The 12,893-nt window shown below is 45.7% G+C and overlaps 1 protein-coding gene across 2 annotated transcripts in view; it reads left to right on the top strand.

Moving 5' to 3' along the window:
- The window catches only part of ACADS (acyl-CoA dehydrogenase short chain), a 138,786-nt gene that overhangs the window by 69,931 nt on the left and 55,962 nt on the right, over window positions 1–12,893 (top strand). The window contains exons 2-3 of one of the 2 annotated variants that reach the window (XM_086942846.1): window positions 9,418–9,581; window positions 10,396–10,545. In XM_086942846.1, coding sequence (XP_086798972.1) covers window positions 9,418–9,581; window positions 10,396–10,545 — 314 coding nt within the window. The remainder of the gene's footprint in view (window positions 1–9,417; window positions 9,582–10,395; window positions 10,546–12,893) is intronic. The other variant, XM_086942847.1, reaches the window with a different exon arrangement.

Raw genomic sequence — 12,893 nt, 5'->3', positions numbered from 1 at the left:
GATCTGTCTGGACCCCTCCTTGTTCAGTCCATTTCTTGATTTCGTCTGGAGTAGCATGTGTCTGTATGTCAAGTACATCTTGTGTGGGATCCCTGACTGTCATGCAATGCGTCAGTGGAGTTACTTCAGTCTTTGTCGTGTCAGTCGGTATGTCTGTTTGAGTCTGAGCTGTAAGCTTGGCTGTTCCATCTGCCAGGTCGTTACCCTGGGAAATGGTGTCAGTGACTTTAGTATGTGCTTTGCACTTCATGATGGCTATGGCTGTAGGCAAGTGTATTGCTTCTAACAGAGCTTGAATGAGGGGACCATGTTGGATTTTGGCTCCATGAGAAGTCAAAAAACCTCTCTCTTGCCAGAGAACACCGAAGTCGTGAACGACTCCGAATGCGTACTGTGAATCTGTGTATATGTTTACTTTCATGTTCTTGGCTCGTATGCAGGCTTGGGTCAGAGCGATGAGCTCTGCTGCTTGAGCAGACAATGTGTCAATACGATGTGTTTCTATGACTTCAGTTTCAGTGGTCACTGCATATGCGGCCACTAACTCTCCTGTACTTGTTCTCATACATGAACCATCCACATAAAGTGTCAGGTCTGGGTCAGGTAATGCAATGTCTGTCAAATCTTGTCTTGGTTTCGTCATTGTGTTAATGACTTCCACACAGTCATGTGGTGTAGGGTCTGCTGTAATAGAGGGTAACAGAGTAGCAGGGTTTAATATGTTGCAACGTCTGATCTCTATGTGTGGCTGAAACAGTGTCAGTTCATATCCTGTCAGTCGTGCTATGGTCAAGTGCTGAGTCTGCGTCCTGTTTAAGAGAACTTCCACGAAGTGTGGAACCTGTACTGTCAGGGGATGTCCTAACACTATGGAGTCGCTTTGTCTGATAGCTAGAGCTGTTGCTGCAACTGATTTTAGGCACGCAGGCAGAGCCTGGGCTACTGGATCCAATGTACTAGAAAAATAAGCACAAGGCTTGTGTTTTCCTGCTTGATCTTGTGTGAGGACAGATAATGGTGTGCCATCGCGTTCAGTGACAAAGTGTAAAAGGTTTGCTGTAACATGGTGTTGCTAAAACAGGTGCTTGACATAGGGCTTTCTTCAGTTCATCAAAAGCAAGTGTATGTTCCTGAGTCCAAGGGAGGACAGTCGAAGTCGCTGCCTCCTGTGTTGTCAACTGTATGAGTGGTTTTGCTAGATATGCGTACTGGGGAATCCATTGTCTACAGTAAGAAGTGAGGCCAATGAAGGCCCGTACTTCCTTTTGTGTCTTGGGCTGTGGAAGATGTGCAATCAACTGGATACGATCAGGTGTCAACTGTCTACCCCTCTTGGACAGCAAGTGTCCAAGGTAAACCACTTGCTGGGCACAGAATTTTAGCTTCGAAGGGGACACTTTATGCCCCTTTTCGGCCAGAAAATACAAGACTGTCAGTGATGCACGTTCGCAATCACGTTCTGTTCGTGCTGTGATCAAGAGATCATCAACATACTGGAGTAGGGCAGTGTCAGTAGGCATGTGAATACTGTCTAGTTGTCGTTTCAGTGCTTGGCTGTAAATACTGGGGCTTTCTGTGAACCCTTGAGGAGCACGTGCAAATTTGAAGCTTCGGCCATTTAAACAGAATCCGAAAAGATACTGGCTTTCCGGATGAATGGGAACACTAAAGAAGGCGTTCTTGAGATCGATTACAGTAAAGAACGCAGCTTCTGAATCAATGGCAGTCAATAAGGAAGAAATGTCTGGGACCACTGGGTATTGGGGTATTATGCATTTGTTTAATTCTCGAAGGTCGATCACCAGTCTGTAGACCGGTGGTGCATTCGGGTCAGTTCGTTTAAGAATCGGGATGATTGGAGAATTACATACATTGGAGTCAGTTTCTACAACCACTCCTTGAGCAATGAGCTCGTCAATAATTTTCAGTAAGGCCACTACAGCCTCAGGTGGTAACTTGTATTGTCGAATTCGGGGCAGTACAACTCCTTGTCCGAGTGTGACACGGTATGGTGTAATGTGCATGCAACCTACATCAGTTGGACCTTGTGCCCATAAATGCTGTGGTACATTCTGTAATCTTGGATCAAAATCTCTTAACACATAATGTCCTTTAAAATCACGTAAAAACAATCTCACTCCTTCCGGAGAACAACAAATCACTGCTCCTAGCGCTTTCAATGTTTTTATACCAAGCAAGTTTTCTGGACATGATTTCGTAAGTAACAAGTCTGTAGTACGAGACAATGGACCAACTTCTAGGGAAACTGGCTTTGACACTTCGTTAACAATAGGCTTTCCTGAAAATCCCAGGGAAACATTTCTTGAGCCTGAGAGGGGTGCCCCTGGAACCTCGTCATGACTGATGGTAGTTCTGCTCGCCCCTGTGTCAATCAAAAATGTTCTGTCTTTCCCTAATACCTGACTATGTACATAGGGACCCTCTTGATCTACAGGAACCTCGATAAGGGGCAAGCCAACCTCCCTCTCTAGGCTGTTTCATGAATACTGTTGATAATCGGGGTAATCTGACTGAGCATACTGGTACATTTGTTGCGTGACATGTTGTGTGGCAGCAATGGGTTGGGGTTGGGGTACAGCTACTGTCTGTTGCGTGTTCTGAGGAGGTTGCGTGTTCTGCGGGATATTTTGTGGAACATATTCTTGTCTAGGTGGACGCGGTCTTTCTTTCGTCTTGCCTGTAGCTATATTGTGTTTCAGGACGGCACATTCATTTATATAGTGACCTGGCTGTTTACAATAATTGCAGTTCCCTTTAACAGGAGCTGCAGGATGACCAGTCGGTACCGTACCCCTCTTCTGACCATCAGCTGGAACAGACTGAGCAACTAGTACTTTCATTTTCGTGTCTTTCATGCGTCTCTGTTCGTGTTCGTGTTCTTCTCTAATTCGGTTTTGATGGTACTGTAACATTTGCAACATTTGGGAAGGGGTATTAGCTTGCCAGGTACTCTCAACCTTTAGTACTCTATTTTTAACTTGTGGTATGGAATTCTCTACTAATTTGGTCACAAACAGATGTGGATACGATTCACTACTTGTTTTCAGGCCGCTATTAATAATGAAACATTTCTCGAATCTGGAATAAAAATCACTAGTGTCTTCGTCTTGTTTCTGTTTGCAGGCTGAGATAGCATCCCAGTCTTCCTTTTTAGTTGTCAATAACCTCGGCAAGACCTGTACTAATAATTCTGGTAATGCTTTAGCTTTTTCCCCAAGACCAGTACCAGGGACTCGTGTATTTTCTTTGTGTTCTAATTCTGCCCAATCAATCTTTTTCTCTCCCACTTCCCATTCTTTTTCTTTACGTTTTTCGTAAATACCGGCTGGCAACAGTACCTTTAACATTTTAATGATATCGGGATACGTATACTCCCCCATGCGGAGCATGTCTTTTAATTCTCGGTGGAACCCTGCTGGATCTTTATCATGACACAGCACTCATTTTTTCATTTCCAATAATTCCATTTTCGTCAAGGGTGTGTATACGAAAACTCGTTCAAGCTCACCACCTGTTGTCCGCACGGGATGAACTTCTCGTAAGGGATTCTGTCTGTCTATGTAAAATGTTTTCCTTACTGGGGATGGAACAGGAACGAAACGTGGAGTCAGGAAAGTCCTGTATTTGTGTCGCTGTTCTAGAATGACATTAATTAAATCAGTACCTAGGCCTCTCCATCTACCTAGGAGTAACTCTTCCAATATATTATATAGGGGACCTGGATCAGAATGCTGACTTTCGTACAATGCAATGAGATGTTGAATCATGTACATACCAGCTAGTCGCTGTTCGTCTGGGGAAAGATTAAAAAATGTTTGCGCTACTATGTCATCTTTCTATACGCCAGTATTGCCAGCCCATTGTACTGCTGACCGGGCTAGTTCCTGTTCATGCATGGTACTAAGTTCACTGTAACCTATTCGTTGTTTCAGTACTTTATCAGTGGCTTGGAATAGATGCTCAAGAGAACATTGTTCTGGTATGGGAGAAAGAAAACGTTTCTTGCATTCTAGGCGTATGGGTTTGTCAAAGGGTCTCGCCCTACCTACGTACGCTATTCTAGTTGGGTTCTCAGTTTCTATGTCATCGTCTTCTGAGACTTCATCCTCTTTCTCGGTTTCGATCTCGTCGGCCTGTGCCAAGGCCCGTTCTTTCTCACGTATGTCAAGAATTTCCTTACGGATTTTCCTGTACATTGACTCTACACTAGTTTGTTTATCATGCTTTCCGACCGCTATGTTATCACTCCAATCTATCATACGTTTAGTTATTTCTCTGTGTGGTTGATTTTGTTCCCTGATCAAACAATTTATCAAGAACTGTAAAATCATACGTTGAGTTTCCACCTTTCTGTGTACCATGGCCTCCTGTATACTTTCTGGTCCCTCCCCCGTTCTAATGAAGTGATATATCTTGTCTAATTTCTCTCTCATGCCTGGTAAAGTGATCAAATAATCTGCAACGCGCCTTAATCGTAGCGAGTGTGAGACCAATGTGTCCTCACCCGGTACTGGATCATATATACAATCAGTAAGATTCTTTCTAAGAGCTGCGTATGTTGCCTTTGGCGTTTGTTCCAATGCTAAATCTCGTAATGATATTCGTTTTACTTGAGGAGGGGTGGAGATACCCCCTCCCGCGGCTCCTAGATGTGAGCCGCCGGGGCTTGCAGGATGCACTGGCACTGGTAATATGGGTGCTGGTAAAGTAGGTCTGGGAGATGTAGGTTGGTCCTGGGTTACAGGTGGATTAAAAGGATTGCCAGGACCAGTGGCAGGAGAAACAGTGGGGGGAATCGTGTCATTAACAGGGTTGTGAGGATGAATATTTGGAGGAGGATTTGTATTTGCATACTCTGTGACAGTGTCATCTAAGTAAGAAGAAAGAAAAATTTCCGCTGCGGTCTGTTTGTGACGAAGTTTAGTGGGGACCAATGGTGGCGGTAAATTACGGGGTACTTCCGGGGTAGCCTTAGGTAGGCCCTCGGCGAGAACGGGATACATGCCTTTAATAAGGGCATTTCTTTGTCTGTCTAATTGTTCTGCTTTAACTCGTTCACCTTCTTCTAGTAACTCTTTTTCTTGGGCTTTTTCTGATGATTCTCTACTTTTCTCTGCTTTCCTAATTTCTTTCTCTGTTCTTCTATGCGCTTCTTTACGCCACAATTCTATGGCATCTTTCTGGGATTGTCTGGCTTTCTTTTTCCAAAGTGCTTCTTCTACTCTCATGATGCTATCAGCATCCCATGTCCCTGAGACAGGCCATCTATATTTCTCATCCAGATCTTTGGTATAGTCAACCCATAAGTCTAAGTACAGTATGGCATCTAAGCCATGTTTATGGTACATAAAATGACCGGGAGTGTCCCTAGGCGGGACGGGAACTGCTTCTTCGAGTATCCCTTTCCTGCTTCCTATCTGACGTAATTTCGAAAACAGCGGCATATTTGAACTTACTTGAACGTGAACACAATGAACACAGTAATGAATTGCAAACAATCATTCATACCACGACATTAAACACATTAAAAACATTTCGGACAGGTACTACCTGGTACATAGAAAAACATAATTCTGAAAATCTCGAGAGACAATACTAGAATACTGAATTACTAGATGCACTGCTAAAACAGTACAGACATACCGGTCCCATAAAGAGACACGTCATACCGTATCCACCTAAGTGAACACGTCTGGACCGGGTCTGTGTACCCAGACCCGTCTTGACCGGACACAAATTAATGAACCCGTCTAGATGCGTTCCCAACAACGGTACTCACCGGGAAGCAAAACTGAAGGCCTCGGAAACTCGACACTGGACTGGACTGGACTGCTACGGCGTCTGGCTGCTACGCATGCGCTTCGGAACAGGTGGGCCTCCGGATACCTCGGACCTTGCTCTCTCGGCTTGGGCTCTGGTCGGGACTCTCCGCATTCCTCACCGCTTCGTCTGGATGCCGGACCGCAGTCTCCGTCTCCTCCGTGGGCCTGAGGGAGTTAGCAGGAAAACCCGCGAGTGTGCACAGAAAGGGGTCCGTCACGGCTGTAGAAGGGGTCAGGGGCCTGCGTTACATCGCCGGCGCGTGGGGAAGGGGAGGGGTCTCTGTTCGGGCGCCAGATTATGTGGTAAATAAAATTACCGGGACTATTTTTCTATACATTAAATGACAATAAGGATAGCTCAATAAATGAGAGGCAGAGTCCGTGGTATCGGAGTCATACGGGCTTTAATTAAGTGGCTCGAGTCACTGGACATCGGGTTCCATCACCACTAAGGTTCAGGAAGGGATATTCAACATTTTATTAACATCACACATTATATATAGTAAAACTGAACAGTTGCATTGAATACAGTAGGCGTAACAAGTGAAAAAGAGAGTGATAAGAACACATGGCCGTAAAAGAGGGCGTGTAAGGAGGCGTACACGGAGGTGTGTGTTGGAAGCGTCACAGAAGTGTCATAGGTGGGTGGATGTATAGAGAAATTCTGCAGGATCAGCAGAAACCTTTACCATGGATGCGTGCGCAACTGAGCATGACGTGGTATTGACGTGCAACTGGGGAGAGCTGGGGGGCTTGACTTTAGCACTAGTAGAGGAGTCTGGTGTCTGGGATGTCAGAACGACCTGCACCTATAGCATATCTGGTATCTTGTGTTTGGAGGATGTGTTGTCTGAAGTACAAGGTCTCTCGGGCAGAGGCCGTACATCACTGAATGCTAGTGGGTGCATACGTGTCTTGGTGCAATGCGCGGGGCCATGGGCCTACCGTGGTAACGGGTTCAGTAAATTACTTGTAAAGAGACAGGAAGGCCGGGCCCTTTGCTCTGCAGGCTGGAATATGTTTACCCATTTCACTAGACTGGAATGTGTTTTTGCGGAGGCTGAGCAGATAACTGTAGGCAAAATACCGTCTTGGCAGGCAGGCCAGGCCGAGCCGGGCACCGCTCGCTGGGCAGGAAGTAAGGTAGAGGTCAGGGATGCATACCTAAACTGCAACTTTCAGAGACAGAAGAGGCTCGGAGCCTCAATTAAGGGCCTGGCTCGACTGAGCCAGAAAAACGTGGAAAACGTGTGCTTTGCAATATTTAAAAATGCACCATGTAAATGCATTGGAAACGTGGGCCCTAATGCGGAATTGGTACTTTATACATGGAGGGCTCACTAACTGACATGCTAACATTAGACGGAAATGCAGAGGCATGATTAAAACAGGCACGGAAAAGGAATTACATGATAACATGGACATACATGGGGCATGGGTACATGGATAGGGTGCGAGTGGGGGTCACACTGACTACCTAAAAATTTCTATTTCCTCAGGTGTCACATTTTCAAAAGTTAAAACTATTGGCATTTTAAATGACAAAGGTATTAATTTCGCTATTTTCAAAAACAACACATAAACAAAAAATGTGTCATTTACAATACCAATAGCTCAAACTTTCCTAATGCGAGACCTATTGCATTGCAAATGCTTGTTACTTGCATCACCTACCTATCGAAATGCGTCCATAACTCTAATAGTCACCAGCTTTTCAGTCCTGTATCACCCTCTAAAAAGTTTTAATTCCCTATTAAATGTAATTGAATCACCCTCTTCAATGCTTTACTTCATCTCCATTGTTGAGGTTGGCAGGTGTGTGATAGTAGATCCCACCACATGAAGACGAGTCACTAAGAGCTCTTACCTAAGTGGGAAATCATGACTGTCCCATTTGTACAATGTTGGAGCCACGAATTTTCAACTGGTAACCTTGATTTTTAGTCTTATAAGAATCCTAATCTTCACAATGGGGAAGCATGAACTCTTAACCCAACAAAGTGGTTCTCGAACCCACAGCAAGGAGTCCTGGATTCGACCACTCACTTCAGTTAGAGTTACCTGAACCACCCCTCCCCCGGAAGAAGCGTGGACTCTCCCAACAGGGAAATAATGCTGCATCTGTGAGACTCGGTCGAAAGCCCATGCAACGCCAAAGGGTCTGTCTACCCCAATACCAGGAAACCCCCATCATGCCCAGTCTACACAAGAAGTATCATGGAATCCTTACAGAGATGCAATGTATCTTTATCTCCTTCTCCTAACTTGGAGAAACCAAAGCCCATAGGCGCACTACAAAGTTTCTGATTTCTTCATGCATGTAACTGGTCCTTGACTCACACTATCTTGGTCTTGGAATCCACAGTATGATCAACTAAACCCAGTTACTGCTAACAGGCCTTACAGCAGGACACCCAAATGTAAGACCTACAAATCCACAGTATTAATTCTTGACCGTATTATACCTCTGAACATACAGAATGAACTTAAACACTTTGTTATCCTCCCTCTGTAGGAAAAGTTGACTTCTGAACTGGCAGCATAGAAAAACAAACCAATCTCCAGCTCCCTTGGCTGTTCCTGCATGGATACCTGCGCTTTGACGTGGTTCTCCTTATCCTGATCCTTCATGTCTCGAGGATCTCATCAGAGATTTGTTTAATCTCTCTTCAAATAGTGCACATCAGTTATCAGTCTTAAGAGTCCTGTAAGCCATCTCACATTTATGAAATTAACGTAGTGAAGTACTTTTTCATTATAGGCTTCAGTCTGCTAAAATGGCATGATTGCACATTTAATGAACTGAGCATGCCATGCCAACTTAAACATGAAGTTATACGGGAATGAAGAAGTTGGACAACAGTCAATGCTGTTGATGGTGCTCATTGAAGTGTTTCAGCACTGTGAACACCGCTTGGTGGGTTCCTATGTTGCCTCAGCCGCTGGTGGTACAATCCGAAACCTGTAAATAAATTCTAAATGGCATTGAGGGAACTAATCATGTGAACACTGAGCAAGGAAATTAGCAGTGAGCCACTTAAAAATAGTTTTAAGGGTCATGAACTTGGGTGATCAGATAGCTTGTTGAGTCAGCATATCCAACATATGTGCAGCTAAACTCAACTGATAGATATGATATGTATATTTTCCTCCTGCATATCAATTGTGCATTTCCTGAAACCTAATTTGCCTTCTTCAATGGGTCGACAAGCTCGACCCTAGCTTAGAGACTGACATGGATGTATCGATCGACAGCTATGGACCTTGGAGGTGATGTACCTAAAGTGACTAGACATCCATAAAGATTGATGATTTGCATGATCGAATTGCGGTAGAAATATGAATGTATGTGTAAAAAAAAACCTAGGTGATGCAGTAGTGTCAGAAACCTGGGGAGAGGCACCGACATTATGGGAGTTGGCATTTTGGAGTCGTGGTCCCTAAAGTAGGTGCCCCTACTTTGTTCTGAGGGTACTCTGTAAGTTGATGTGCATTAAGGAGACTGGTGATAGGTTTCCCATAGCAGGATACTGTGTCCCTAAAAGTTATGCTAACAAACGCCTTCTGCCCACAGCAGTGAGGTTTGGCTGCTCCTGCCGACTGCACACCGTGTACCAGACTGCTGAGCTGCCAGACACACACCAGATGCTGCGCCAGACATGTCGTGACTTTGCGGAGAAAGAATTAGCTCCCATTGCTGGTCAGCTCGATAAGGAACACCGCTTCCCTGCAGACCAGGTACTAGAGAGCACAACCTGGGGACCCTGTAGGCGTGGTGTGTGCGCCCTGCGTTTTGTGTTCTATAGTTTTGCTGTGCTGATTCATTGGTGCCGCACACTCTCTACTCTTATGTTTTACCATTGCTATCCTCTTGCTTCTGTCTCTTTAATGCTTTTAATTGAATTACCTGGGCTTCTCCTTCCTCCATTCGGGCTTCAGGTTATAATGGCTTTTTAATTATTAAGTAACATAGGGAGTTGATCCTTCTGTATGGATAGGGCTGATCAGCGTGTGTGGAGGATAAAAGGCATATAGTCTTGGGTTGTTTTGAGACATTTTTTATTTTCTTCTAAGGTTAGATATTTTTGAAGGAATATTTGCATGCAGTCTCACTCGAGAAATGCAGCAAGGGTGTGGCACAGCCCAAAGGCTCTGACGAGCCCCCCTTACCCCTACTTCATCTGCTTCACTGGCACCAACAGTTCACCCTAAATTAGAACCCGATATACATTCATAGAGCCTCGGAGGCTGTCAGCCACAGACCTGTTACTTCATGCTGTCTCTTAAGTTAGCCCACTTGATTGCGCTTTCTTCTGTTTCTCCACCCTGGTGTTTGCGCGTGTGCCATCTGTAGGCATCATTGTTGGGTGCCACTTCTGGTAGTCCCCTTACAGTGTTTATTCCAGAGGTGCTAACACCGCCATCTTCCACCTGTTTTTGTTGCTGATGCCTTTTTCTGTTGGTGTTCCATCTGATCCTCCACTCGTGCAACCAAATGAATTGTATCAAATGTTACTCAATTTTGTGCTGTTGTGTGCTGTTCTCTATGCAGGTGAAGAAGATGGGGCAGATGGGTCTCCTGTCCATCGATGTCCCAGAGGAGCATGGCGGAGCAGGGCTGGATTATTTGGCCTATTCTATTGCACTTGAAGAGATCAGTCGAGGCTGTGCATCTACCGGAGTTATAATGAGCGTCAACAATGTGAGCTCCCTCTACCTGTGGCATGCATTCACTTACAAACGTGTCCCTGCCATACACGTCCTTTTACTTGTGCACTATCTTTTTAGGGCTCGACCTCTGGCAATGCGCAAGCATTGCAGATGTCGACACATATTGGAGCTTATCCAGAGCTTATCTAAAGGGGCGATTTGATGCTGTGCCCGTGAAAAAGCGCGTGCACAGCATCAAAGCCCCCAGCCTCCCTAAAGCTTTCCCCAGTGTGTGCTCTGGCATTTCTCCTCCCCTAATTATTCATTACCCACGGCCAGCCGGCACATCAAAGGCTGCCGCTCCCCTTGCGTCTCCTCACCCTTACTCTCCTCTATTCTTTCCTTCTTGCCTCTCCCCGCCCCCCCCCCCCCTCCCCACCACAGCAACAGTTCTCATGAATGGTACTGCAGCAGAGGTAATTAATGGGCTTTATAGGGATTCGTGTTGTTTTTGTCGTGATAGGACGGCATCATTTCAGTTGCTGGCTTTTTGGAAAAGGACCGGTAAATGAAAAGCGTGCACTTATGTATTGGTTCAGGATTGCTTCCATAGCCCTATCTTCTCTTTTGTGCTGATACCCTTTTGTGAAACTGTTAATGAAAAGCTCAAGAAGTATATATTTGCTGCTTTAGAGGTTTGTTTGATTTCGCCATGTTTTTGTACTCCACACAATATTTTGCCTTCGAGCATAATACATTTCTTTAAATGTTTCACATCACAACTCTAGGTAATTTTTTTGTTGTGCGAGTAGTTCCCAATGGTACTTTTCCTACTGTTAGTGTATGCCTTAAAAGCGTACCTGCCTGAATGCCTTTCTCGTTTTAATATCGGTGTCCCTCAGTTCTCTCAGCACGTTTTGGTGTCAGTATTTATCTCAGGCTTTGCTATCAATTATTTTTTTTCAACATCTGTTGTGCCTATCTAAAGCAATCTCTCCGTCACTGTTTCTTTACGTGTCTAATTATCTCTTCCTCTGGCTGTACTTCATGGTGTGTTCTGATTAGTAGTTGTAAGTATCTGTTTATATGTGTGTGTGTGATTCCGTCTGTCTTTTGGTCTGCCAGTTCTGTCCGTATGTTTTAAGCTCTCTCACTGTGTCTGCTGTTAAGCTGACCTTTGGTCTTTCCTTGTAGGTTTATTATTGCTTCAGTGGATAAGAGTATTTATTCTAAGGACTGTCTGCCTGTGATTGTCAGTCTGTCCGCTGCTGTCTAGAACTGTGCAGCTGTCCTGCGCTCACCCTGACCGGCTACCAGCCAGTCATCTCATTTGAGGGATTGTCTGCTGTGTCTTCCCCTCAGAGATCCCCCATGTCTGCTGCTCGTACAGACCGCACGTCCGCTGCCTTCAGTGGCTGCCTGTCTTTCTTCTGCCGGCGTCAAGGCCATCTGCATCCCTTTGGTCTGCACTCCAAGGCTGCCTGCCCCCCTCGGCTCTCCAGAGAAGTCTTTGTCTGCACTCTGGTCTTCATGTCTGGTGTCTCTCTGCGTGTACTCTTCCACTTTCCTCTGCTCTCCATGACTGTCTCTCTGCCGGCCCTCTGCTCGTTATGCCTGTGTCTCTGTCTGATCTCAGTGCCCGTCTGTCTGAGTGCACTATGCTCACCAGGGCTGCCTCTCTCTGTCTGTCCTCTTCCTCTCCGTGACTGTCTGTTTGAGTGCCCTGTGCTCTCCAGGGCTGTCTCTCTTTCTGACTTCTGCTCTTCATCTCTGACTTTCTCTGCCTGTACTCTCACTCATTGCCCGTCTGTCTGAGTGCCCTCTACTCTCCAGTACTGTCTCTCTATCTTCGCTCTGCTCCTCGTGTCTACCTGTCTCTTTGTTTGTCCCCTTCCTCGCCTCTCATCACAGTCTGTCTGACTGCCTTCTGCTCTCCAGGGCTGTCTCTGTTTGCCCTCTGCTCTTCATGTATGGCTGTCTCTTTGTCTGTCTCCTTTCTCTCCACTCAGTGGCCACCTGTCCCAGTGCCCTCTGCTCTCCAATATCTCTGTCTGTCCTCTGATGTTCATATCTGGCTGTCTCTTTCCCTGCTCTGTCCTCTCAGTGGCCGTCTGTCTGAGTGTCCTCTGCTTTCAAGGGCATTCTCTCTGTCTGCCATCTGCTCCTTATATCTGGCTGTCTCTCTGCCTGTCCTCTTCCTCAGTGACCGTCTGTCTGAATGCCCTCTCCTCTCCTCCAGGACTGTCTCTGTTTGCCTTCTGCTCTTCATGTCTGGCTGTCACTTGTCTGTTCTCTTTCTCTTCTCTCAGTGACCGTCTATCTGAGTGCCCCCTCCTCTCCAGGACTGTCTCTCTGTTTGCTCTCTGCTTTTCGTGCCTGGCTGTCTCATTGTCTGTCCTC

The sequence above is a fragment of the Lissotriton vulgaris genome, chromosome 11, assembly GCF_964263255.1.
Source record: "Lissotriton vulgaris chromosome 11, aLisVul1.2, whole genome shotgun sequence".
Classification (NCBI taxonomy): Eukaryota; Metazoa; Chordata; class Amphibia; order Caudata; family Salamandridae; genus Lissotriton; species Lissotriton vulgaris.
This window is presented reverse-complemented; position numbering and strand designations above follow the sequence as displayed.